Here is a 26,490-nt window from a genome sequence, read left to right as displayed (position 1 = left end):
GTGTGCACACAATGGAAAAAGGTGAAAGGAAGTGGGAAACACTTTCAGGCATTCTATTTGCACTGTTCATTTAAAAGATTCAGTACACAAAAGTGCTGGAGAAACTCAGTAGGTAATATAAAAAACAAAAGGCATCTTTCATTTTAGGCCTGAGGAAAAGTCGACTACCTTTTGTTTTCTATGGGATGCTGTGTCATCTGCTGAGTTTCCCCAGCACTTCGGTGCACTGGATCTTTTAAATGTACTGAGCTAGACCCCAGGATCTGCAGATTTCTTGTTTCCCTTCATTTAAAAGATGTATCTTTCTGATCAGCTAGGTACACTCATCATTCAATCTCCTTGTTCCCTGTTATTCTGGTCAGGTGAAAATAAATTATTGATAAAGAGGTAATCTATGGATATGAACACCAAAGATAAGGACACAATATTAAAGTATAAAAGCTCAATGGATTTCTTAATTTAGTAACTGCTAAATCTATTCTTTCAAGCCAATTCTTGGAAAAAAAATCATGAAATCAGAAAAAAAAGCTCAGATGAAGCACACCTATGTCATGCTGTTCATCGACTACAGCTCGATGTTCAACACCCACGACTAGAGGTCCTGTCCCTCTATAACTGGATCCTCAACTTCCTCACCAGCAGATCCCAATCAGTGTGGATTGGCAACATCACCTCCTCCTCCTCCTCTCTGACCATTAACACAGAGACACCCTGAAGCTGCATGCTCGTCCCTTATTCTATACCATGACTATGTAGCCAAGTTCAGCTCCAATTCAATCGACAAATTCACTGGATTACCATCATTATTGAACGAATACCTCAAAATGATGAGTTGGAACACAGATGGAGATCAAGAATTTGGCTGGGAGGTGCTAGAAAAACAATTTGCTCTTAGTATCACCAAGACCAAGGAACTGATTCCTGACTTTAGGAAGGAAAGGCTGAAGGACCATGCACCTGTCTGCATTGATGGGAAAGAGGTAAGAAGAGTCAGAACCTTCATGTTCAGAGGACATTTCCTGAAACCAGCACATTGAGGTAATTGAGAAGAAGACACCCCAATGCCTCTACTTTCTAAGGAATCGGAGGAGATTTGTATGCTGTCGATACACAATTAGAGCTGCACTGTGGAAAATAAGTAGTCAACATAGCCAGGTCCATCACAGCCTCTGACTTCCCATCCATTGCAGACATCTGTACAAGGCATTGCCTCAAGAAGACAGTGATCACCCTGGACACAAGCTCTCCTCACTGCCAACTTTGTGAAGAAGATACAGAATCTTGAAAACCAGCACCCTTGCTTCTAGAAATTTTCTTTCCAACAGATATTGGGCTCCTGAAACTCCGCTTGTTAAGCAACATAGACTGCTCTGACAGCACAAAAGGACTGTCTGCTTTATTACAAGTCACTTTTTGCACGAGGATTACTGTGAATATTTATCAATATGTATTTAGTATCTCTTAATTTAAATCAATTAGTTTACTATCATAATTTTTCTTTACATATTTGGCTGCAGCAGGTAAGAATTTCAGTGCATATGAACGGGCGTGTGACAATAAATTCATCATCATCAATGGTAACTTTATAATAAGTGCTGGCACAGAAAAAGAATCTCTCTGTCACCAAATTCCACGCTGAGTGAATGTGCATAGTGTCTTGATTTAATAGAATTTTAAATGGAGAAAACTAATGGATGATTGTCCAGTTTATTGTCATCTGATTGTAGAAGTACAACCTGATGGTCCTCGGAGCAAAAACATGCAGGACAAGTATAATATCTACAAAAATAAATGAAGTTTTGTGCACTTGAGTGTCCCAGGTGGTTAGTGTGAGCAGTTCCTTTGGTTGTCCAGCATTCTCACTGCCTGTGGAAAGAAGCTGTTCCTCAGCCTGGTGGTGCTGGCTCTGATCCTCCAGAATCTCTTCCTCAATGGTAGCGGCTGAAAAATGCTGTGTGCAGGGTGAAAGGGGGTCCTCAGATTTGGCACGCCCTCTTCATAGAATGATCCGGGTAGATCACGTGGATTGGGGGTGGCGAGGGAGACTCCAGCGATCCTCTCTGCCATTCATAGTCCTGTGGATTGACCTCCGATCCATTTTTCTGCAGTAACTGTACCACTCTGTATTGCTGCCGGTTAGAGCACTCTTGATAGAGCTCCTATAGAAGGTTGACATGATAGTGATCGGTAGCCTTGCCCATTTCAGTCTTCTCAGGGAGTGCAGTTGCTGATGCGCCTTCCTTAAACTACTTAGCAATCATATCACAATGTTTCAAGCTTAATCCAAGTACATGTGAGAGTGGAGAGCTCCAAGTTCCTTGGAGTTCACTTAACTAGTGACCTATCATGGACACTCAACTTCTCCTCACTTGTCAGGAAGGTGCAATGGGGTGGAGCGTAATGATATAGGGTAAGTAGGTGGACTTGAAATTCTCCAGGGGGATTAAAATATAAAGCTTGAATTAAAAATTTATTTTTAATTTTAAAATATATATAAAAAATCCTCCAGAACCTACCTGGAAGCTGTTGGATATGCAGCTAGAAGAAAGAAAACAGCAAGAAAGAAGAAAATTGGAAGTAAAGATACTAAAAAAAATTGAGGAAGAGCAGCCTACTTTACAGTTGGAGCCTGGGCCTCAAGTTCCGAAGCCCCCGTGACTAACTCCGGTGATAACAGCTAAAGCCGGTGCCACCTCCTGTGCATACCGGGAAAGGTGGCGCTGGATCAATCCAGATCTTCCCTGGAGAATATACTAACCTTATGCACATGTGCAAAGGTTCACCTCCATGCATGCCTGAAGCTCCGTAATGCCATTCCCAGTAGTGCTGGTGAAGTGAAGGAACTGCAGGCAGATATACCAGACATGCCAGTGCTGTCAGGAGTACCTGCAGTTTTGACAGCTGATGAGCAAGAGAAGAAGGGAGATCAAGAAGAATCAGGTCAAGATAAAGATGATCAAGAAGATGGAGAGGAAATACCGGGGGCTTCGGGTCTTGGAAAAAAAGAAACAAATATGAAAGATCTTTACTTAATAATAATGGTAACGTGGACTTTTACCCCCTCCATAAATCTTCGTCCGCGAAGCCAAGCCAAAGAAAGAATGGGACAATATCAAGTTATAAGGGCTGATAATTAAAGATGTTAGATCTGATATGAAGGAGGTTAAAAGTGATATTTTGAAGTATGCTTCAGAGGTGAATGAAGTTAAAGCAACAGTCCAAAGAGTTGATGTGGATCTGCAGATATAAATATCTGCATGGATAGAATTGAAAGGGTCGAAAATTCAGATGCATTTTGGGGAAAAAACAGAGGAAGATGGATATGTTGGAAAATCAAGGGAGACAGAATAATGTTAAGGTTGTTGATCTTAAAGAAGATTTTGAAGGAAGTGGTGACCCTGTGGAATTTTTTCAAAAATGAATTCCTGGAATCTTGGGAGAAGAACATTTTCCAACAGAATTGAATTGGAAAGGGCTTATCGAGCTTTACGGAGGTAGCTACTGCCAAATCAGCCACCAAGAGCTATATTGATATCTGTGATATCAAGATAAAGAGAAAATTTTAAGAATGGCAGTCCAAAAAGCAAGGCAGAACATGCGACTTTTGATTATTGATGGAAATAAAAAATTTATTTTATGCAGATTTAAGTAAAGTAGTGGTGGATAGAAGAAAACAATTTAATCCAGTGAAGGCAATTCTTTGGAAGAAAGGCTGTAAGTTTACTTTAAGATATCCAGCTACATTGAAGGTGTTTTTGGTAAATGAACAACCTCAGTTCTTTATGGATGAAAAAGAAGCACAAAGATTTGCAGAGTCACTTTCTACTGTTAAGGAAGAATAGCAAGAATTTTTGAGTTTAAGTCATCAACGAGAAGTTCAAAGAGGGGTGCTGTAGATCCAAATTATACTGAAGAAAGCTGTACCGAAGCATATTGTAAGCTGTCAAAAAGAGTCTCATTTGAAGCCGGAAACATGATGATGATTAAGTTAATGTGGACCTTGAAGCAGTGGGTTATTTATTACTATCTCGTGTAATTAATTAATTGTTCCACCGGGGGAGCGGGGGTTGGATGTTCTTCCTTGCTTGCCTGAACCATTATGTGCCATATCGTGGCAGAAGCCACGACCCATTTGGTGGAGGGAAATAGTACTGTTATAGTTTTATTCAGCACTTTTTTGGGTTTTAATAGTTTTTTAAGTAACATTTGTTCAATTACTAATGAATTTTTCCTTTTGTAATTCTTTTTCTATATTTTTTTCCTTAAGGGACAGAGATGCACACAGGAGTCGGTTAGAGTTGATAAAGAGGCCTGAGAGAAAAGGATTGGTAGAGATTTTGATCTGGAATGATGGATGATAAAAATAAATTGATTTTTAAAAAAGTTTTAATGTTAATGGGCTAAACAGCAAAAATTAAAAGGAAAAGAATGTTAAGTTATATTTAAAAGTTGAAGGTTGATATTGCATTTTTACAAGAAACTAATTTAACAGAAAAAGAACATTGTAAATTAAAAAGGGATTGGGTGGGCCAAGTTATAGCTTCATCTTTTAATTCTAGAGTAGGAGGAGTAGCTATATTAATTAAAAATTAGCATTACCAGGAAAATATTTTGATACTATAACTGATCCTTTGGGGAGATATGTTTTGATTAATTGTCAAATTTATTCTGAAATGTGGACACTTATGAATATTTATGCACCAAATGTAGATGATGAAGATTTTATAAAGAACACTTTTTTTTAACTTTTGGCGGAAGCGCAGGAAAAAGTTTTAATAGAATGTGATTTCAATTATTGTCTTGATCCATTATTAGTAATAAGGGCTAAAGCAGCAAAGGCTATATTAAGTTTTATGAAGCAAATAAATTTAATTGGATATTTGGCAAAAGTTGAATCCTAGAGAACAAGATGATTCATCTTATTCTCATAGACATGACTCATTCGAAAATAGATTTTTAAAAAATTATCAGTACAGTTACAAGGAAAGATTTGTAAAGTTGAGTATAAAGCAAGAATTCTTTCAGATCATTCACCACTTTTATTGATATGTTCAACTTTAGAGGAAAAAAACCTTATAGATGGAGGTTTAATACTGCATTATTAAAAAGAGTAGATTTCTGTGATTTTATAAGAAAGCAAATTCAATTAGTTCTTAGAAGTGTATTTTAATTCAATATTTGGGATGCGTTAAGAGCATGTATAAAAGGTCATATAATAAGTTACTCGGCTAAAATTAAAAAGGAATATATAAAAGAGACAAATAAATCAGAACAAGTCATAGGTAAATTAGAAGATTTACAAAATAATTCTTCTGAAGAAAAGAAAATATATGTCTATTCAGACATATAGAACAGAAAAGTTAATTCAAAGAACTAAACAGAAATATGATCAATTAGGAAAAGGGGTTCAAAGTTTTAGCATGGCAATTGAAAGCAGAACAGACATCTAGAGTGATTATCGCAGTTAAAAAATCTTCGGGTACCATTCCATATAAACCACAAGAAATGATGTATTTAAAGAATTTTATTCTGAATTATACCATTCAGAATTAGTACATGATGAAAATATTGTCAAGTTTTTATCTCAAATTACCTTACCTAATCTTAATGATAGAGAGCAGAAAGATTTGAATGTAGTATTTATGGCAATGGAAATTAGTGAGGTAATGAGTTCATTGCAAAATAACAAATCACTATGAGAAGATGGATGGATTTTCTGTTGAATTTTATAGGAAATTTAAAGATCTTTTAATACCTTGATTTATGGAGGTGTTAAATTATGCTATGAAGGTACATTCTCTTCCAGAATCCTTAATTGCAATTGTTACAGTTGTTCTGAGAAAAAAGAGATCCAATGAAACCTCTATAGACCAATTTCATTATTAAATGTTGATTATAAAATATTAGCTAAAATATTACCAAATAGAATGGCAAAATATTTATCAAAATTAATACACATGAATCAAACTTGATTTGTGAAGGGTTGGAAATCTGCAGACAATGTAGTGAGGCTTCTTAGTTTGATACATTTGGTTCAACAAAAAGGGAGTCCTGAGTGTGGCAGTGATTTTTGAATGCTGAAAAGGCATTTGATAGATTAGAATGGGATTTCCTCTTTAAAATTTTAGAGAAATGTAGATTGGGTTCAATGTTTATAGATTGGATTAAAATACATTTTATAAAATATGGAGCCCATATTTACAAATTGTTGGTATTAAAATTTAAATGAATCTCGAAAATATTCTTTCTCTTATAGGTTTCTATATATTTATATATTTAAAAGTATCAGAAAATGAAGTGCTCCTGATGTGGTTTTCTTGTCCATCTTTTTTTAGATTTTTGGGGTGGGGGGATTAATAGGAGGTTTTTCTTTCTTTTGTATTTCTTTATTCTTTTTATAAAATACCACATGTACTTGGATTACTTACCCTATATCATTACGCTCCACCCCATTGCAGCTTCCTGACAAGTGAGATGTTGAGTGTCCATGATAGGTCGCTAGTTAAGTGAACTCAAAGGAACTTGAAGCTCTCCACTCTCTCTCTACTACAGAGTTGTTGATGTGTAGTGGAGGGTGGCCATTCCTAGTCCTCCTGAAGTCCACGATAATCTCCTTCATCTTGTCCCCAAAGAGACTCAGGTTGCTTTTTAAAAATATTTTATTTATGATTTTCCAAACTTAAACTCAGATATCAACATAATCAATGTCATTGTTATAACTGTATCAGCATTGACTACAATTTACAATGATCAGTTTTATACAAAATATTCTGCAGAATTCAAGATCTTTTTGACCCCTCCCTTCTTCTTCACCCTCAACATTTAACACTGACCGAACCACAGTTACACACAACATTCAAGACACTCACAAAGGTACAAGACATATATCAGGGTTTTATGGGTTTGTCTTGACATGGCTATTTTCTTCCCTTGATCTTTCCTGGTTGGAAAGGAATGGAACCCCCCCCCCCCACCCCACCACACTGATTGAGGGATAGACAGGGAAGGTAGGGTGATGAGGTGCAATGGTCCACACTATAATCATGCTCCTATGGAATTTAAGTATGGTAGCCAAATTTTTTTTAAAAAGTGTTATACTTTTTTCTTAAGTTGTAATTTTTTCCAAGGGAACACAACTTTGCATTTCTGTGTTCCAGCAAGTTGGATTTCCAGGTAACCACTATGCACTTCCTGGCCACTGACAATGTGATCGAGGCTCAGGTTGTTACTCTTGCACCATTTCCCGAGATTTTCCACTCTTTGTAGTGCAACTCATCGTTGTTGCTGACGAGGCTTTGTGTCATCTGCAAACTTGGTGATACTGTTGGAGCTGGATCTGGCAACGCAGTCGTGATTCAGTAGCATGAACAGGAGCAGGCTGAGTATGCAGCCCTGAGGTGTGACGGTGCTCAATGTTCTACTACCAACCAGGACACACTGTGGTCACTTGGTTAGGAAGTCCAGGATCCAGGTTGATTTCTAAATACATTTAATAATTTCATTTATGGTCTAACACAAATTGACTCATTATGTTGAAGGAATTGTAGATGGTTTTGAAAATACATGAATGAGGTTAAGATGCTTGAAACCCCAAGAATTTGTCCTTCTCCTCATCCTGATAAGCTTTTGACTGCCAGTCACAGTGTGAAAATGACAGTTGTTCCTAGAGGATATTTGTTTTTAAACAGGTGAACGAATGTTGCCGCACAATTAAACAAGATACGAGCCCATAGTCTAACAGGAAAAGTATGAGATTTGGTAGAGCATTGGCTAATTGGCAGAAGAGTTGGAATACCAGGATCATATTCTGATTGGCTGCCAGTTGCTAGTCATATTCCACAGGAATCAGAGTTGGGGCCGCTTCTTTGCATATTCATGATTTGGATTATGGAATAAATGGCTTTGATTCCAATTCTTCAGATGATTCGAAGGTAGGTGGTGGAGTAGGTAGTGTAGAGCAAACATGAAGGTTGCATAAGGACTTCGACAGATTAGGAGAATGGGCAGAGAAGTGGCAAATGAAATATAATGTTGGAAAATGTACATTCATGCACTTTGGTAGAAAAAAATAAACATGCATACTATTTTTTAAATGGGGAGAAAATTAAAAATACCCAGATGCAAAGGGACCTGGGAGCCATCGTGCAGGATAGCCTGAATGTAAACTTGCAGGTTGAGATGATGCTGAAGAAGGCAGGGTTATGATCTTGAGGCTCTAAAAGGCACTGGTGAGATCTCATTTGGAGTTTTGAGAGCAGTTTTGTGCTCCTTATTTAGGCAAGGATGTGCTGACATTGGAGATGGTTCAAATTAGGTTCACTAGAATGATTCCAGGAATGAAAGGGTTATCATACCATAACATAGCATTTTGACAGCTCTTGGCATATATTCATTGGAACTTAGGAGAATGAAGGGAAATCTGACTGAAACATTTCAGATTTTGAAAGGCACAGACAGAGTGGATAGAGAAAGGTTGTTTCCCATGGTGGGAGACTCTAGGACAAGAGGGCACAACTTCAAGATTGAAGGGCGTCTTTCAAGAGCAGAGATACGTGGAATTTCTTCAGCCAGAGCAGTAAATCTGTGGAATTTGTTCCCAAATGCGGTTGTGGAGGTCAGGTCATTGGATGTATTTATGACAGAGATTGATATGTTCTTGATTAGCCAGGGCATCAAAGGTTCTGGGAAGAAAGCTGGGCAATGGGTCTGAGTGGGAAAATGGATCAGCTCATAATTAAATGGTAGGGCAGACCTTTTGAGCTGAGTAGCCTATTTCTGCTCCTTTGTCTCATGGCCTTATTTCTTTACTTAAAAGGAATGTTTTGATTCTGCCTTGGCTGGAGGGAAAGTACAAGAGCCAATGGGCATTTACAGTACACAGAAGGGTTATTTAGTCCTTTTGTCCCATAAAGGCTTAATGCCACTACTCTTCAGATACTATCAGCATATTCTTCTATTTCTTTTTCCTCTGATCAATGTCCAGTACACTGCAGTGACATTTAACTCAAATTCAAAATTTTCTGCAATGAGACCAACATTCGTTCGACTTACTTTTTGAAAATTCCTATAATGTTGCACTATTTTTAGTAAACACAGACAGCTAAATTCTCCATTAGTCTTTTTTAGATCTGAGGTTGATGACTTTACTTTCCCTATAAAGAAGTCAATTTTTTTTACTGCTTTACCCATTCATTTAAATTGAAGTTTCTGCTTCCATTTACAGTCATCTCAGGACTATTGCTGGAAGAGGAGGAGTGAGGGACTCAGGAGAGTGTGAGTGTTGGGAACCAGCTCTTGAGGTGTGTGCATTTATAAAGAGAATGCAGGGCAAGTTAAGGGTTAAATAAATGGTGATTGGTGGGAGGAGTAATAAAGGGGCAGTGACAAATAAAAAGGGTAGCACAAGAGGGCAGCCAGTGGAGAGTGGCTAGTGTGTGAGTGGCTCGGGGTATGAGTGGGACTGAGAGACTTTGGCACAAGAGGCTTCGGTGTAAAAAGCAGAGGATGAGCTTGTTTCCCACAAAGTATGATCTTCGTATTTGTTAGGAAGAGTTAATGGATACAGCAGTTAGGTCAGTGGAATGCTCCAAATGCAACAAGTGTGAAATCTGGGACAGCACAATTGTCCCCATTGACTACACCTGCAAGAGGTCATCCAGCTGAAGCTCCTGGAAGACCAAGTTAGGGAATTGGAGCTGGATGAAATCGGGGTTATCCGGGAGGCAGGGAGATAGTCATCCCCAAAAGTCAGGAGGCAGATACAGTACAACTCTGATTATCCAAAATGGTCGGGACTAGGTCTGTGTTGGATAAATGGTTTATCCAGAGATCAGGTCATTTTTTAAAAAAACCCAGTAGCAACAGCAAATCACGTATCAATATTTGAACAACAACAAGGAAGGCTCTTTAAGCATTAAAATAATGTTCAATTCTCCGCAAAAAAAATGCTGGTTGCTGCCGACCACCGAGATGAACCGAATGCAGCCGCCAATCACCGAGTCTACCCAACCACCGCTGCCGATTGCCAACATGAAACCACTGCTGCTGCTAATCCCCGGGGAGGGTCCTCGGGCCAGTGTAGCACTCACTGGTGAGTCGGCGGGCTCCTGTCTCCCCGGTCACCGGAACTCCTAACGCTGGAATCCTGACTCCAAATCCTTCCCTAGGCCTACCACACATGTGCTCCAGGGAAGTAGGCCGAGGGGAGGATTCAGAGTTGGGTGTCTGGTGTGCCACGAAGGAGGGAGGGAAGAAGATAGGAGGGGAGGGGAGGGGAGGAAACGCCACTGCCTGGGAGGCCATTCTCTTTGATGACAAGGGCTTCTTCTGACTGCTTGCGTCTGGGAGGCAGTGACATCCAGTTTGAGAGGGAAAGTTGGAGATAAAAGTCAATAAGGGGATGAAAAGAAGAAATGGAAAGAGAGGGGAGGAAGTTACCTGAAACAAGGACAATTTCATGTGGGGTGAATTTTTTTCAACCTGTGAGGTCAATTCAGCTCCAAAAAAAAATTTCAGATAAATGAGGATTTCTGATTTGTTTTGAATATCCTCTTTTATCTGAATTGAAACATTTTTTTTTGATAAATAAGGATTTTGGAGAATCCGATTTCAGATCATTGGAGTTGTACTGTAGCTGGATGACTGTTAGGAAAGGGAAGGGAAGGGAAGGGGAATGGGCAGACACCCCTGTGGCCATTCCCCTCAACAATAAGTATTCTGTTTTGGATACTGTTGGGAGGGACGATCTACCAGGGACAAGTACTGGTGGTCATGTCTCTGGTGCAGAGGCTGGCCCCTCAGCTCAGAAGGGAAGGAGGCGAGAAAAGGAGAGCTATGGTGTTTGTGGACTCGCTGGTTAGGTGGATAGGAGGTTCTGGGAATAAGAACATGGATCCAGGATGGTATGTTGCCTACCAGGTGCCAGGATCAGGGACACTTCTGATCGAGTTTACACCATTCTGAAGGGGGAGGGTGAGCAGCCAGATGTTGTGGTCTACGTGGGGACCAATGACACAGGTAGGAGTAGGGATGAGGTCCTGAAGAGGGAGTAAGGAAAGAACCTAAAAAGCAGAACTTCAAGGATGGTCATCTCAGGATTGCTGCCAGAAAGGGTAGGAATAAGAAGTTGTGGCAGATGAATGCGTGGCTAAAGAGTTGGTGCAGGGGCCAGGTGTTCAGATTCGTGGATCATTAGGATCTCTTCTGGAAAAGGTCTGACCTGTACAAGGACAGGCTGCACCTCAAGTGGAAATGGACCAATATACTGGTGGGCAGGTTTACTAGAATTGTTGGGGAAGGCTTAAATTAGTTTAGCAGCGGGGGTGGGGGTGGAAATCAAAAGGTGAGTGCAGAGAATAGGGCAGAGGTCAAAACCATGAAGCTGAGGAAGGACAGGCAGGGGACAAAACCTAAATGTAGCCAGTTAGCGGAGTTGAAATGTGTCTATTTCAATGCTAGGAGTAATAAGAATAAAGGGAATGAACTTAGAGTATGGATCAGTCCGTCGAACTACGATGTTGTACTCGTTACAGAGACTTGACTGGAGGAACGCCAGGATTGGCTGACGCAGGGTTTTGGTGTTTTAAAAGGAATATGATGTGAGGTAAGAAATCGGGGGGGGGGGGGGGTAGGTGGCAAGTATCATTACTGGTCAGGGATAGTATCATGGCTAGAGAAAAGGAGGATGCTGCAGAGGGAATGTCTACTAAGATGGTGTGGGTGGAAATCAGAAATAGGAAGGAAGATAACACTGTATTAGGAGTAGTCTACCAGCCTCCAAATAGCTCTCAGGACACCAAGGAACAGATATGCAGGTAGATTTTGGAATGGTGCAGGAAATACTAGACTGTAGTTATGGATGATTTCAACTTCGCTATAATTGATTGCAAGAGGGATAGATGGGGCTGAATTTGTCAGGTGTGTTGACGAAGGATTCTTGACACATTACGTGGGTCAGCTGATGAGAGGAGAGCCCATAATGGATCTAATTCTGGATAATGAACCTGGTCAGGTGGCAGACCCCTAGATGGGGGAGGGTTGTGGTGAGAGTGACAACAACTCCAAGCTTTAGCGTAGCTATGGATAAGGATAAAGCAGACAAAATTGGAAAGTGTTTAATTGGGGAAGGGTTAATTATGATGGGATGAGGCAGGAACTAACGAGTGTGAATTGGAAAAATGTTCAAGGGTAAAAGCGCAGAACTAATGTGGAGGAAGTTAAGGGACCACGTGTTAGATTCAGGATAGGTTTGTCCCACTGGGACAGGGAAAAGATGATAGGAAAAGGGAATCAAGGTTGAGGAAGCAGATGAGGCAGCTAGTCAAGAGGAAGAAGGAAGCATACATTAGATATAGGAAACAGGAAGGGCTCATGAGAAGTATATGGTAGCAGGAAGGAGCCTAAGAAAGTACTTAGGAGAGCTTGAAGAGGGCATGAGAAGGCCTTGGCCTGTAGGATTAAGGAGAACTCCAAAGTATTCAATGCATATGTGAAGAAGAGAAGGTTGGAAAGAATGGTGGGGCTGTTAAAGGATAAAGGAGGCAACATGTGGCTGGAGGCAGAGAAGGTTGGGGAGGTCCTAAATGGAAACTTTGCTTCAGTAGTCAAAAGAGAAAAGGACCTTGTTCAGGGTGAGGTCAGAATAGAACAATGTGGAGATTAAGGAAGAGGAGGTGTTGGATCTTCTTATAAACATCAAGATTGATATGTCCCTGGGGTTGGATGCGATATACCCCAGGTTGCTGTGGGAAGTGATAGCTGGGACTGTAACTATGATCTTTAGCCATAGGAAAGTGCCGAAGGATTGGTGAATGGCAAATGTAGTCCCCTTGCTTAAAAAAAGGTAATAAGGAGTTTCATTATAGTGATCAAGTTTGCAATGCAACTAGCAAAGCCTTAAGGATTATAGCTCCCATTTGATTAGACTTGGCTGCCAACCGGGGCTGACACAGAGCACGAGACTGCAGTATGTTAGATCTGTAATGGAGGCTTGCAGTCTCATGGCATGCCTCATGGTGCTGCTTATAACAACTTTAAAGTAAAGAACCTTTTCCTTCATCTAGGTGTTGTCTAAGAACTCACACATACAAATAAAAGATGAAATTTGGTGTCAGAAGTGGAATGAAGGAAATTAAAAGGAAATATTTTATAAGAAAAATCTAACGTCAGCAACTGATCAGTGAAGAGAAAATAAGGTGAAAAATGGAAGGATTACACCCACCAGCGAAACTTCAGCTGACAGGTAATGTGGCTGAAAATTGGAACAGATTTAAACAGCATTTTGGATTGTATTTTGTAGCAGTCAGAGCTGATGAGGAAAGTGATAAAGTGAAAGTGTCGGTTTTCTTACATGTTATGGGTGATGAAGTCCTGGAGGTGTATAATGACTTCACATTTGCTAATGAAGGAGACAAAATGAAACTGGAAAAAATAATGGAACAGTGTGAGGCATACTGGATACCTAAATGCAACGTGATGTTTGAGAGGCACAGATTTTTCACATGTATACAGAAAATGGAAGAAAGTATTGATCAATATGTGAGTGAATTGAGATACAGAAGCGAAACGTGACTGACTAACATGATGATAAAAGACAGACTAGTGTGTGGTATTCCAGATAATAGTCTAAGGGAAAGACTGCTAAGAGAGCAAAATCTAGACCTGGAAAAAATCATAGCACTCTGTAGGGCTACAGAAACTAAAATTGCAGGCAAAAGAGCTGTTCAGTGAAACTAGCTGCAACATGGATGCAGTGAGCAAGAACAGGCATAAAAAGTCATGGAGGGAATTAAATAACCTGCTCACAGAGGAACCAGTTCTGAGGTTTTACGACCCAGTGAAACCCATCAAGGTATCATCAGATGCATCACATAGTGGGCATGGTGCAGTTCTTCTGCAAAAATATGATGACTGGAAACCCATTGTGTTTGCATCGTGCTCATTGACAGGTGCAGAGATATGATACGCTCAAATTGAAAAGAAGCTGCTCAGCATCACATACGCCTGTGAAAGATTTCATCAATTTGTGTCAGGTCAAGCAATCAGTGTAGAGACTGACCAGAAGTCCTTGATTGCATTGTTCCAAAAACCATTAAATGAATGTCCACTTAGAATACAAAGAATAATGATTAGGACGTAACGCTATACACTGAATGTGGTGTACACTCTGGGTAAGCTAATGTACACAGCAGGCATGTTGTCTAGAACTGTCGACACAAGCGAGCCCACAAACATCAAAATGGATGAAGACATGAACGCCTTCGTGAACATGATCACAAGTGCATTGCCCATATCAGATGCAAAAATGGAACTCACTGGAACACAGACAACTGAGAAAAGCATCTTGGATGAGTGGCCCAACATGAAGTAGGACTGCTCACCTGATGTTTCAGAGCACTGGAACTGCAGGGCAGAACTATCAGTGGTTGAAGACATCATCTACAAAAGCAAAATCCTTATCCCAAAGAGATGCTGAAAAGGATCCATGGAGGACATCTCGGAATCAAAAAGTGTAAAAGAGCATGAGAGGTGATGTACTGGCCAAGAATCAACAATGATATAACAAATGAAATGTCAAACTGTACAGTATGCCAGAAATATCAAGCAAGCAAACCTGCAGAACCACGAAAGCCACACCCAGCACCATACAGACCTTACCAGAATGTGGGTGCTGACCTATTCGAATGCCAATGGAAGGACTATCTTGTAGCCACAGACTATTACTCCCTGTATTCAGTGGTGTGTAAACTGAATACCACCACAACAGATGCTGTAATAACAGGTATGAAAACCCTACTCTCCAGACATGATGTGGCAAACGAGGTCATCACAGACAATGGACCCCAGTTTTGCAATTTAAAGTTCTAAAGTTTGCCAAAGAGTGGGATTTTGTACACACCACGCCAAGTCCTCATTTTCCACAGTCCAATGGTCTAGTGGAAAAACAGGTACAGACAGTGAAGAGACTGATGTACAAGGCACAAGACAGTGGAACAGACTTCCACCAGAGCATGCTAGTATACCGCACAATGCTGCTCGAGTGTGGTATTTCACCAGCACAACGCCTTATAGGATGTAGGCTAAGATCAAACCTACCCATTCAGGAGAACCTCCTAAAAACAAGAGGGGGAGAAGTTGAGGAAATTCAAAGAACAACAGAAAGAAAAGCAAAAGTATTACTTTGACAGAGGAACAAAAAACCTACCAGAACCCTACACCCTAATTTCCTTCATCCCGACAAAACAAACTTATAGACTCAGAAGGGAACTGGCCTTAAGTGAAGTCCAACCAAGATCATACACCATTCAGACAGATGAAGGTGCTGTTCTGTGAAGAAATCGTCAAGATTGTCAAATGATACCAGCCACAATAGATGGAAAGGTGGATACTGCTGAACAATTTGAATACACAGCTGAGAATACATTGTCTGAGGGAACAATTCAGGTTCAAGGACAATTAATCACGAGATCGTCAAGACATGTGAATACTCCTCAGAGACTCATTGAGCAAATTTAAAGACTCGTGTTATAGAATGAAGTAGTGCTATCTTATTCGCTCTTCAAATTTTAGTGTATGTAAATGTGAACAAACAAAACAAGTTTTAAAAATGTTAACAAGGTTGATAATAATGAAAATGTAATTTCTTGGTATTAACGTTAAAATTGCAGAGCTATACAAAGAAAACATGTTGGTTAAAAGTAACTACTTTTGTTTTAAGAAAGGGAGATGCAATAATAGTGATTGTGGCTGCAAGGATTATAGTTCCCGTTTGATTAGGCTTGGCCGCCAGCAGGGGCTGACAGAGAGCACAAGACTGCAGTATGTTAGATCTGTAATGGAGGCTTGCAGCCTCATGGCATTGCTTACAAAAACCTTAAAGTAAAGAACCTTTTCCTTCATCCATGTGTTGTCTAAGAACTCACACATACGAATACACGATGAAACAAGGAGAATCCTTTGAATTATAGAATGGTGAGTCTTACGCCAGTGATGTGCAAACTATTGGAGAGGATTCTTAAACGTTAGGATCTATGAGCATTTGGAGAAATACAAGGATCGTCATGCCTTAAGAGTCTAATTAAGTATTTTGAGGAGGTAACAAAAGAAATTGATGAAGGTAGGGTAGTAGATGTGGTGTATATGGATTTTAGCAAGGCATTTGACAAGGTCCCCAATGAAAGACTTGTTCAGAAAGTCATGAGGCATGGGGTCCATGGAATCTTGGCTGTGTGGATAAAACATTAGCTTGCAGGTAAAAACCAGAGAGTAGTAGTGGAAGGTAAGTATTCTGCCCAGAGGTCAGTGACTAGTGGAGTACCACAGATTCTGTCCTGGGAACCCTGCTCTTCGTGATTTTTATAAATGATCTGGATGAGGAGGTAGAAGGATGGGTCAGTAAGTTTGAAGATGATACAAAGGTTGGAGTTGTGGATGAAGCTGAAGGTTGTCGTAAGTTACAAGAGGATAAAGACAGGATGCAAAGTTGTGCAGAAAAGTGGCAGATGGAGTTCAATCCGGGTAAATGTGAAGTGATGCATTTTGGAAGGGCAACCCAGAAAGTTGAGTACAGGGTTAATGGTCAATTACTTAAAACTGTGGATGGACAGAAGGACCTTGGGGTTCAAATTCATATATCCCACAAGGTCGCCGCACAGGTTGATAAGATAATTAAGAAGGCCTATGGGATGCTGGGCTTCATTAATAAAGGGATTGAGTTCAAGTGAAGGGAGGCCATGTCGCAATTCTAAGAATCTCTGGTGAGACCACACTTGGAGTATTGGGTTTAATTATGGTCACCTCATTATAAGAAGGATGTGGAAGCTATGAAGAGGGTGACGAGGAGATTTACCAGGTGTTGGCTTGGATTGGGAAACAAGTCTTATGAGGCAAGTTTAGCAGAGCTGGGACTTTTCTCTTTGGAGCGTAGATGAGAGGAGACTTAATAGCGATCTACAAGATTATGAAATGCATAGATAGGGTGGACAGCCAGCACCTGTTTCCCAGGGCAGGAATAGCAAGCACCAAAGGACATATGTACAAAGTGAAGAGAGGGAAGTTTAGGGGAGAGATCAGGGGTGAGGTTTTTTTATATATACACAAAGAACTGTAGATGGCTGAAATGTATTGTCGGGGATGGTGGTGGAGGCTGAAGCATTAGGGGCATTTAAGAGGCTCTTTGCCAGGCACATGGATAGAAGAAAAATAGAGGGTTATTGTGTTCTATGTATGTACAGTCTCCTGATCATGACATCCATCATAGATTCTTTACTTTCTGAATAGTTCACAGCTTATGGAATTGGGGAAGTAAGCATGGATTGAAAACAGATTAACAGAAGAGCAAAGATGGCGGAATCTTAAGCAAACAAGGAATTGCTGGAGGTTTGATAATGGTGGACTGGAGAAGCCAAAGCGTAGTGGAAGATGATTGCTTCTCATATTGGAGGCCTGTGACTAGTGGTGGGCCTCAGGGATCAGTGCTGGGACCATTGTTGTTTGTCACCTATATCAATGATCTGGATGGTAAGGTGGTCAATTGGATCAGCAAGTTTGCCGATGCCACTAAGATTGGAGGTCTTGTGGATAAGTGAATAAGGTTTTCAAAACTTGAGAGGGGGACCTGGACAAGCTGGAAAAATGGGATGAAAAATGGCAGATGGAATTTAATGCAGACAAATGTCAGATGTTGCAGTTTGGAAGGACAAACCAAGAAAGGTCATACTCAGTAAATAGTAGGTCATTGAGGAGTGCGATAAAACAGATGGATCTGGGAATACAGATACATAATTCCCTGAAAGTGGGAGCACAGGTTGATAGGGATGTGAAGAAAGCTTTTGGCATATTGGCCTTAATAGATCAAAGTATTGAGCATAGGAACTGAGATGTTATGTTAAATTTGCAGAAGACATTGGTGAGGCTAAGTTTGGAGTAATTGTGTGCAGTTTTGGTCACCTAAGGTTAAGCAGGTTAGGACTTTATTCCCTGGAGTGTAGAAGAATGAGGGGATATTTGATAGGAGTATTTAAAAATTGTGAGGGGGATAGACAGAGTAAATATAGATGGACTTTTTCCACTGAGGCGAGGTGAGATACAAACCAGAGGTCATGGGTTAAGAGCAAAAGGAGAAAAGTGCCTTGCATTTCAATAAGAGAAATCAAAGGGTAAACTATTGTCTTAATGGAATGAATTTACAAGTGCAGAGTTTATAGGTGTTCCTGAATCAAAAAAAAAGTTAGCAAGCAAATGCAGCAAGAAGTTAGGAAGGAAAATGGCATAATAGCCTTTACAGAAGGCATTTGAAATTATTAAAAAGGGAAGTTGTTACAAAACAAGGTTCTAGATCTGAAAATATTAACTTGTTCCACAGATTGTTCCACAGATATTGCCTGACCTGCTGAGTGTTCCCAGCATTTTCTATTTTTTTTTAAATTTCAGATAAACAGCATCTGCAATTTGATGATTTTCATTGTTAGTGCACTACACGAGAGAATTGTGTACAGTTTTGGGCCATTATTTAAGAAAGAATCTTCTAATGTGTTGCAGTTTGGAAAGTCAAAGCAGGGAAGAACTTGCAAAATAAATGGCAGATTGATGTTGAATTGAGATTTCTAAGCTACAAGTGTATGGATCCCTGAAAGCAGCAAATTACGTGGACAGGATGGTGAAGGTGTTTGGTATGCTTGCCCTCATAGTGTGGGGTAATGAGTACAAAAGTTGGGACCTTGTGATACAGCTGTAGAAGACATTGATGAGACCACTGTGGTACTATGTTCAATTCTACTTCCCCAGCTTTAGAAAGGATATCAATAAGTTGGAAAGGCTGCAGGGGAGATTCACCAGATTATAGCCAATCTGGGTTTAAGGTATATAGGTATAGGCTGGGTCTTTATTCCTTGGTGAATAAGAGGTTGAGGGGTGGACTGGTTGAGGTTGACACATGGATAATGTGAATGCTCAGGGTTTTTCCCCCCAAGACGGACAATTCAAGAACAATAGATCATAGTTTTCAGGTAGGTGGGGATGGACTCTTAAAAGGGATCCAAATCATAATATTTTTCATTCAGAAGGTAGTCCATATCTGGAATGAACTGCCAGAGGAAGCTATAGAAAATAGCACAATTATGATGCTCCAAAGACATTGGGTCAGATATGCAGATAGGAAAGGTGCCAAATGCACACTGATGGGACTAGCCCAGAATACCAACTTCTTCGGCATGGATGAGCTGGACCGGAGGGCCTATTCTCTGCTGTATGATTCTAAAGGGGCTCTTTCAAAGAATTTCAGTAAGCCCATTTTTGGGACAAGAGCATTGTTCCATCAAGCAGCTAATCAAGCTGGATGTCTATTGTATGGAGTTTAGCAGAATGAGGGGAAATCTTTCTGAAAGGGAAAGACAGATTAGATGTTCAGATACATGCACTAATGAGAGAGTCTCACACAAGGTGTTAAAGGATGGCAACTGAAAACAGAAGTGCATTGGAATTTCTTCATGCAGATGGTGGTAAATCGCTGGAATTCTCTACTGCAAACAATTGATTGAAGAGTAGACACATTCTTAAAAGATTTGGGAATTGCTGGCTACGAAGAAGAGACCTGGGCAGATCAGCATGTTTTGCATTAAATAATGGGACAGTCTTGAGTATCCAGGTGATCTACTCATGATCCTATTTTCTTGTTGGGGTAGAATGTAGGCAGGACATAAAGAGAAACACTGAAAGAAACAAGTCTTTTATTTATGCTCGTGAAAGAGCACCTTTTTACATTTGGTTCTGCTTTTCTCAACAGCTGTTTTCTTTTTCAGTCGGAAAGAATTCGAGAAAGGTTCAGTGAAGAAGTGTAAACTAGAAGTCTGCAATCATAAACTGCCATTACTAATCTCTTCCACAAACAGCTATTCCTCTAACTATCCCCTTAAAGACCACGTGCCAGACCACAAACCAGGAAATAGATCATACATGCAAATGTTCTTTGTAGAAAAAAATAATTTTCTTGAATGCGCAGATATATTTGAGAAACTAAAATTAAAAAAAAACTGATCCTTAGGTTGCTACACTTTGCTAATATCTGTCCAGGTTCGATCAAAGTTGTGAAACAATTTTACATTCCAGGCTTTATGATTCATATTTGGCAATAGTTTCACTAATTAATTTTTTTTAAAACATTTTAATTTAGACATACATCACAGTAACAGGACCTTCTGGCCCATGAGTCCGTGCCATCCAATTACACCCAATTAACCTACAATCCCCATACATTTTGAATGCTGGGAGGAAACCAGATCACCCAGAGGAAACCCATGTAGACATGGGGAGAAGGAACAAACGCCTTACGAAGAGTGCCATTTTTGAAGCCAGGTCACTGGTGCTGTAACAGCTTGCGCTAACCGCTATGGTAACCACACCCTCCTCAACTGCTCAAATATCATGAGGAATTTCCAATTATTATTGCAGATATGAGCAAGTCAGCAGGAATGCTTTCCTGAAGAGAAGGAAACTCTTTTTACAAAGGATGATGGGGATCACCAAAGCGCTCCCTGATTTTATTCCTTGTTTAAACTTCAGTTAATGGGCTTGCCAAACATCAATGAAGATGTTCACAGAACATGCTTGTTTCCCATCCACTCAAAGCCTATGCATTCAGGACAAAGGATCAGGGGGATATTTATGTGAAGGAAAGAAAATCATGTGTTTACAGAATGAAATAAACATCCTTCCACCAGCATTGTTTCCATCAAATGCATTGGTTAGAAAACAAAACAAAAAGTATGATTATATAATATATGAAACAAAGACATTTTTTAGGAGGCAGTTATTTACATTTAAAGGGTTCTGGTGAAGAAACAGACATGCATGAACCCCTTTATTAAACCACATAATTACCACGTCCAGTAACAATGAATCTTTTGCACCATGAACAACCGAGGTACTAATTCCTAAGAATTGCACATGTAGACAAGTACCAATCACAACAAATACCCCATTGCCCTCTGTTCTGCAGATAGAATACACAAACCTCAGTTAATCCAGCCTTTATACGAATGCTAGCACAACAAAAAAGCAAAACAAAGTCAGAGAGGAGAGGAAAAAAAACCAAATTTAATCGAAATAAAAATTAAAAAGCAACACAAAGAGAAAACCTGAAGATAATTCAATGACAAAACTGTTTTTGCAATGTGCTGTTTTTAAATTGGTTCAAATGATATGAGCCAATTTTATCAGTGCCATACATTGTCTTTCCAGTTATAAATGATTCCTTACTGGTGTGGAAGTCCCCATGCTCAATTTGAAAAGAAGGCAAAGTTTGGCCCTCAACTTTCTATATTGGCATCAAACTACTGCTAATCAACACGAAAACTTTGTGCACAGCATGGAATAAAGCTAGATTTCAGTTCTTTATATAAACTATAACTGCATTACTACTTCACACACTTAAAGCCTTAACATTCCTCTGTATCAAGATTTAATATTTTAATAATTAAGACACAAAACTTGTAAAACTTGGTTTAATTTTTGAAGATCACAGTTCCTAGACAGAATCATTTCTTGGTTAGAGGAGAAGCTGGGGCCTAACTCCCTTGAGATAGAGTGATTCCCTGTTTCAAGATGATGACTGTGGACACAGGTCAGAGATCCTGAAACTGGTTGCTAATACCAGTGTCCCATCTTCACTTTTGGATGTGGGCTGCCATGGAGCAAATTCAAGTTTACATTGAAAGCCTGCACCTCTAGAAACCTGGGCAGTTTGAGACTAGATCAGTCAGGGTACAATTTGAATGTGTTTTGTTTGATTTGTAGCCACAGAGTGGGCAAATGGAAACAGAAGAATAATCAGGCCATAAATTTTAGAATTTTTTTTGAAATGGGGCTGCATAATAAATGTCGCAGTTAGTGCAACACCATTACAGCCTCAGCAGTGAGGATTTGAATCTGGAGCTGCCTGTTAGAAGATTGTATGTGCTCCCTGTGACCTGTGTGGCTTTTCTTTGGGAGCTCTGCTTTCCTTTCACTCTTCAAAATGTAATTGGGTATTCTTGGGTGGCACGGATTTCATAGGCCAGAAGGGCCTTCTCCTGTGCTATACCATTTTTAAAAAATTAGACATAATCACTTCAATTTTGTGGGGACTGCAATTTTTCTACTTACTCAATTAGGAATTCTGCACTCCCTAAAACTATCACCTGCTCCAAACCTGGAAGAGCAAACCCTGATTGCCACATTAGTAATGTGTCACCCATTGAGAAACCAATGAAGTCAGTAACTGAATTACTCATTTCCAAATACTGACAGCATTGAAGGTGGAATAAACACTGTCTATTTGGTAGAATCAGGAAACAATTGAGTGAATTCATTTTCATGTTCTGCTCTTTAATTTCTGTTATTTCTCATTTTAATCTTCACTGCCAAACATTTCACATTTAGAGTTAGCCTAAAATAAAGTACCTGAAGCAAACTTGGTGGTGGGCAAACCGACACTACAATTAAGAAGTTTTTGTTGTTGGAATTTTAGGGAAACAAGGTCGTCTAGCAATATGCCATATTGTTTCCATAATGGATGTGTAATGCAGATAGAAGATTTGTGTCCTCAACCTTTGTCGTCACCATGAATACTCTACAAATGAAGCATTTCTGCAGTGATCTAATGGAATACTTACATTTGAACAGAGCCATTCTCACTAGAGTTCACTGCTTGGTCTTGATGTAGTGTAATTCATTTTTTGATGTACTACATTTAGGGCAATACTGAATTCTGCCTAGCTTGCCAGCTTTTGGGAATGACTGGCAGGAGAAATGAGGGGAAAATATGCACTAGTTACTATCTTTTATGTTCTTGGAATGTTTCATTGTGTTTTTTTAGGTAGAGTCAGTTTCTGCAAACAGGAAGAAATCTTTGTATATATTTATGACATTTTTAAGAAAAATATATTTAGAATGAATTTTGTTCTCTTCAATATATTGATCAGCAGTTCTCGAAAAATAAAATTTTCCACTATTAAATTAATTTTTACTGCAGCTATTCCAACTACTGAACCATATTACTCTACAAGAAACTTATGAGCATTTACGCCATAGAATTCCCTTAGCTACAGCTATTTGTAACCCACAGAAAATGAGGAGATATTTATCACAGACTGAAATCCACTTATACACGTGACACCCTGGATTCTGTTACATGTTATTTGTGGGTTGTCAATAGTGTTTCTGCAGGGAATCATCAAATCTCTGCTCTGTAAACCTTAAGAAACAGCAGTTACTCCAGGTGGCCAAAGTTAAGAGATTCAGAAACCTTTATATAAATTCTATCTGAAATTAGAAATGCATGCAAGCAGTTGTCATGGTAATGGAATGACAGTGCTAAGATCTTACGAAAAATGAGGGATATAAAAATGGGCAAGCACTGGATAAAATCAGTTTTCATTAACTAAATTTCAATCGTAAGTTCAGATGAAGTTAATTAGAAGATTTTAAAAATAATATTAAATTCTGAAGCCGATATAAAGGTATTCATAATTATAAAACAGCACTTGACATTCAGGCCTATCAGTGAATGATGCAGAAGGAAATTTGGACTTACCTTTAAGAATGTAATCTGTCAACAAGGTTGGCACTTTTTCACTATCTTCTTTCATTGCCTTGAGGACTGAAACAGAAAGATCAATACATTTTCAAATCAATACTTTCTTAATTCAGGCGATGATTTTTTTCAGTGAAAGATTACAGACCATGAATCTAAGCTTAGTGCTTGGAAAATTCTTAGGGACTAAATTAATCTACATTTGGAAAGACAAGGATTAATCAAAGATAGTCAGATTTCAGATTTATTGTCAAAGTACAAATATGATATCACATATAACCCTGAGATTCTTTTCCCTGCAGGCCAGGCAGAATGACCACTTATTGATAGTGCAAAAAACAAAAACTATACACAATGTATACATGTAAACAAATAAACAAATGTAACCTAATGACTGTGCAATAAAGAGAGAAAAGAAAATCAATAAATTGCAAAAGTAAGAGTCCTTAAATGAGTCCCTGATTGAGTTTGTTGTTGAGGCGTCTGATGGTGAAGGGGTAGCAGCTGTTTCTGAACCTGATGGTGCAAGTCTTGTGGCACCTACACCTCTTTCCTGATGGTAACAACGAAAATAGAACGTGTGCTGAGATGTTCTCGATGCCTGAGATGTCCTGGGCTGTCCTCTATCTTTTGCAGGGCTTTAAGCTCGGGTGCTGGTGTCCCCGTACCAGACCATGATGCAGCCGGTCAGTATACTTTCCACGAAACATCTGTAGAAATTTGCCAGGGTTTCCGATGTCAAACCAAACCTCCACAAACTCCTGAGGAGGTAGAGGCATTGATGTGCTTCCTTCACTATGCCATTAGTATGTTGGCTACAGGAAAGATCCTTCAAGATAGTAAATCCCAAGAACTTAAATTTGCTCACCTTCTCCACCTCTGATTCCCCAATGATCACTGGATCGTACATATCTGGTTTTCCCTTCCTGAAATCAACAATCAGCTCCTTGGTTTTGGTGACATTGACTGCGAGATTATTGTTGGTGCACCATTCAACCAAGTTTTCAATCTCCCTCCTGTATGCTGACATATCATCTCTTTTTCTACAACCCATTACTGTGGTATCGTCAGTGAATTTGTAGATGGTGTTGTTGTCATCTCAAGTCACATAGTCATAGATGTAAAATGAATAGAGCAGGGGGCTAAGAACCCAGCCATGTGGTGCTCTGGTACTGATGGAGATCGTGAAGGAGATGTTCTTACCAATCCTCACTGATTGTGGTCTGGAGGTGAGAAAATCAATGATCCAATTACACAGTGAGATCTTGAGTCCCAGGTCTTGGAATTTGCTGATCAGTTTTGAGGGGATGATGCTGTTGAATGCCAAACTGTAGTCGATAAAGAGCATCATGATGTATGCATCTTTGCTGTCCAGGTGTTCCAGGGTTTTGTGTAGAGCCAGTGAGATGGTATCTGCTGTGGACCTGTTGAAGATATCTATGAATATGTTGATCAGCACAGACTGAACTTGTTTAAAATGCAACAAAAATTATTGGATCTCATGAATCATAGTTTATGTGGTCTACATATAGCTTGAGTAATTTGTGCTGGGAGATTGTTTGTTATATACCTTAATTTGGATATGGACATGTGCTTAAATCAAAGTTAACAAGACAAAGAGGGGTTACAAGAAATCACTGCCAAACAATAGAACCATTAAACATTACAGCACAGAAACAGGCCTCTTTGGCCCTTCTAGTCTGTGCTGAACCATTTTTTTTTGCCTAGTCCCACTGACCTGCACCAAGTCAATAACCTCCATACCCCTCCCATCCAAATTCTTCTTAAATGCTAAACTTGAGCCTGCATTCACCACTTCAGCTGGAAGCTTGTTCCACTCTGCATGAAGGAGTTCTCCCTCATGTTCCCCCTAAACTTTTCCCTTTCACTCTTTACCCATGTCCTCTATATCTCACTTAGCCTCAGTGAAAAAAGCCTATCTACATTTACTCCGTCTATCCCCCTCATAATTTTAAATACCTCTATCAAATCTCCCATCATTCTTCTATGCTTCAGGGAATAAAGTCCTAAACTGTCTAATCTTTCCCTATAACTCAGTTCTTGAACTCCGGGCAACATCCTCGTAAATCTTCTCTGCACTCTTTCTATCTTATTGATATCTTTGCTGTAGTTAGGCAACCAAAACTGCACACAATTACAAATTTGGCCTCACCAATGTCTTATACAAATTTAACAAAACATCCCAACTCCTGTACTCAATACTTTGATTTATTAAGGCCAATATACCAAAAGCTCCTCTTTACAACCCTATTCACATGTGACGCCACTTTCAGGAAATTATGTATCTGTATTCCCAGATCCCTCTGTGCTTTTTTAAAACATTTTTATTTAAAATACTCTGTTCTAATGCACTTCTCAGTGGCCTACCATTCACCGTATATGTCCATTCTTGGTTTGTCCTTCCAAAATGCAACACTTCACACTTGTCTGCATTAAATTCCATCTACCATTTTTAAGCCAATTTTTTACAGTTGGTCCAGATCCCTCTCCAAGCTTTGAAAACCTTCTTCGATGTGCACTACACTTCCAATCTTAGTGCCACCTGAAACTTACTGATCCATTTACCACATTATCATCCAGATCACTGATAGAGATGACAAATAACAATGGCCCCAGCACTGATCCCTAAGGCACACTACTAGTCACAAGCCTCCAGTCTAAGAAGCAATCAATGATCACAACTCTCTGGCTTCTTCCTCCAACCACTGTCAAATCCAGTTCACTACTTTACCATGCATACCTAGCGTCTGAACCTTTCTGACCAACATTCTATGCAGGACTTTGTCAAAGGCCTTACTAAAGTCCATTTAGACAACCTCCACAGCATTTCCTTCCGCAATTTTCCTGGTAATCTCCTCGGTGAAAACTCTATAATATTGTTTAAACATAACCTACCATGCACA

At 39.6% G+C, this 26,490-nt stretch overlaps 1 protein-coding gene across 6 annotated transcripts in view; it reads right to left on the bottom strand.

The window, feature by feature from the left end:
- fez2b (fasciculation and elongation protein zeta 2b) overlaps positions 1 to 26,490 on the bottom strand; it is a 204,897-nt gene that overhangs the window by 28,063 nt on the left and 150,344 nt on the right. For 5 of the 6 annotated variants that reach the window (XR_011355574.1, XR_011355573.1, XM_069930933.1 and 2 more), the window contains exon 7: positions 23,567 to 23,632. Coding sequence is in view for 4 of the 6 variants with exons in the window: in XM_069930933.1 (XP_069787034.1) it covers positions 23,567 to 23,632 (66 nt within the window). In the remaining 2 variants the exon portion in view is untranslated. Of the gene's footprint in view, positions 1 to 21,009; positions 21,036 to 23,566; positions 23,633 to 26,490 lie in introns of those variants that run through there. The other variant, XM_069930936.1, reaches the window with a different exon arrangement.

The sequence above is a fragment of the Narcine bancroftii genome, chromosome 4 (assembly GCF_036971445.1).
Source record: "Narcine bancroftii isolate sNarBan1 chromosome 4, sNarBan1.hap1, whole genome shotgun sequence".
In the NCBI taxonomy this organism is placed as follows: Eukaryota; Metazoa; Chordata; class Chondrichthyes; order Torpediniformes; family Narcinidae; genus Narcine; species Narcine bancroftii.
Note: the sequence above shows the minus strand (reverse complement) of the source record. Positions and strands in the feature narration are given on the sequence as shown.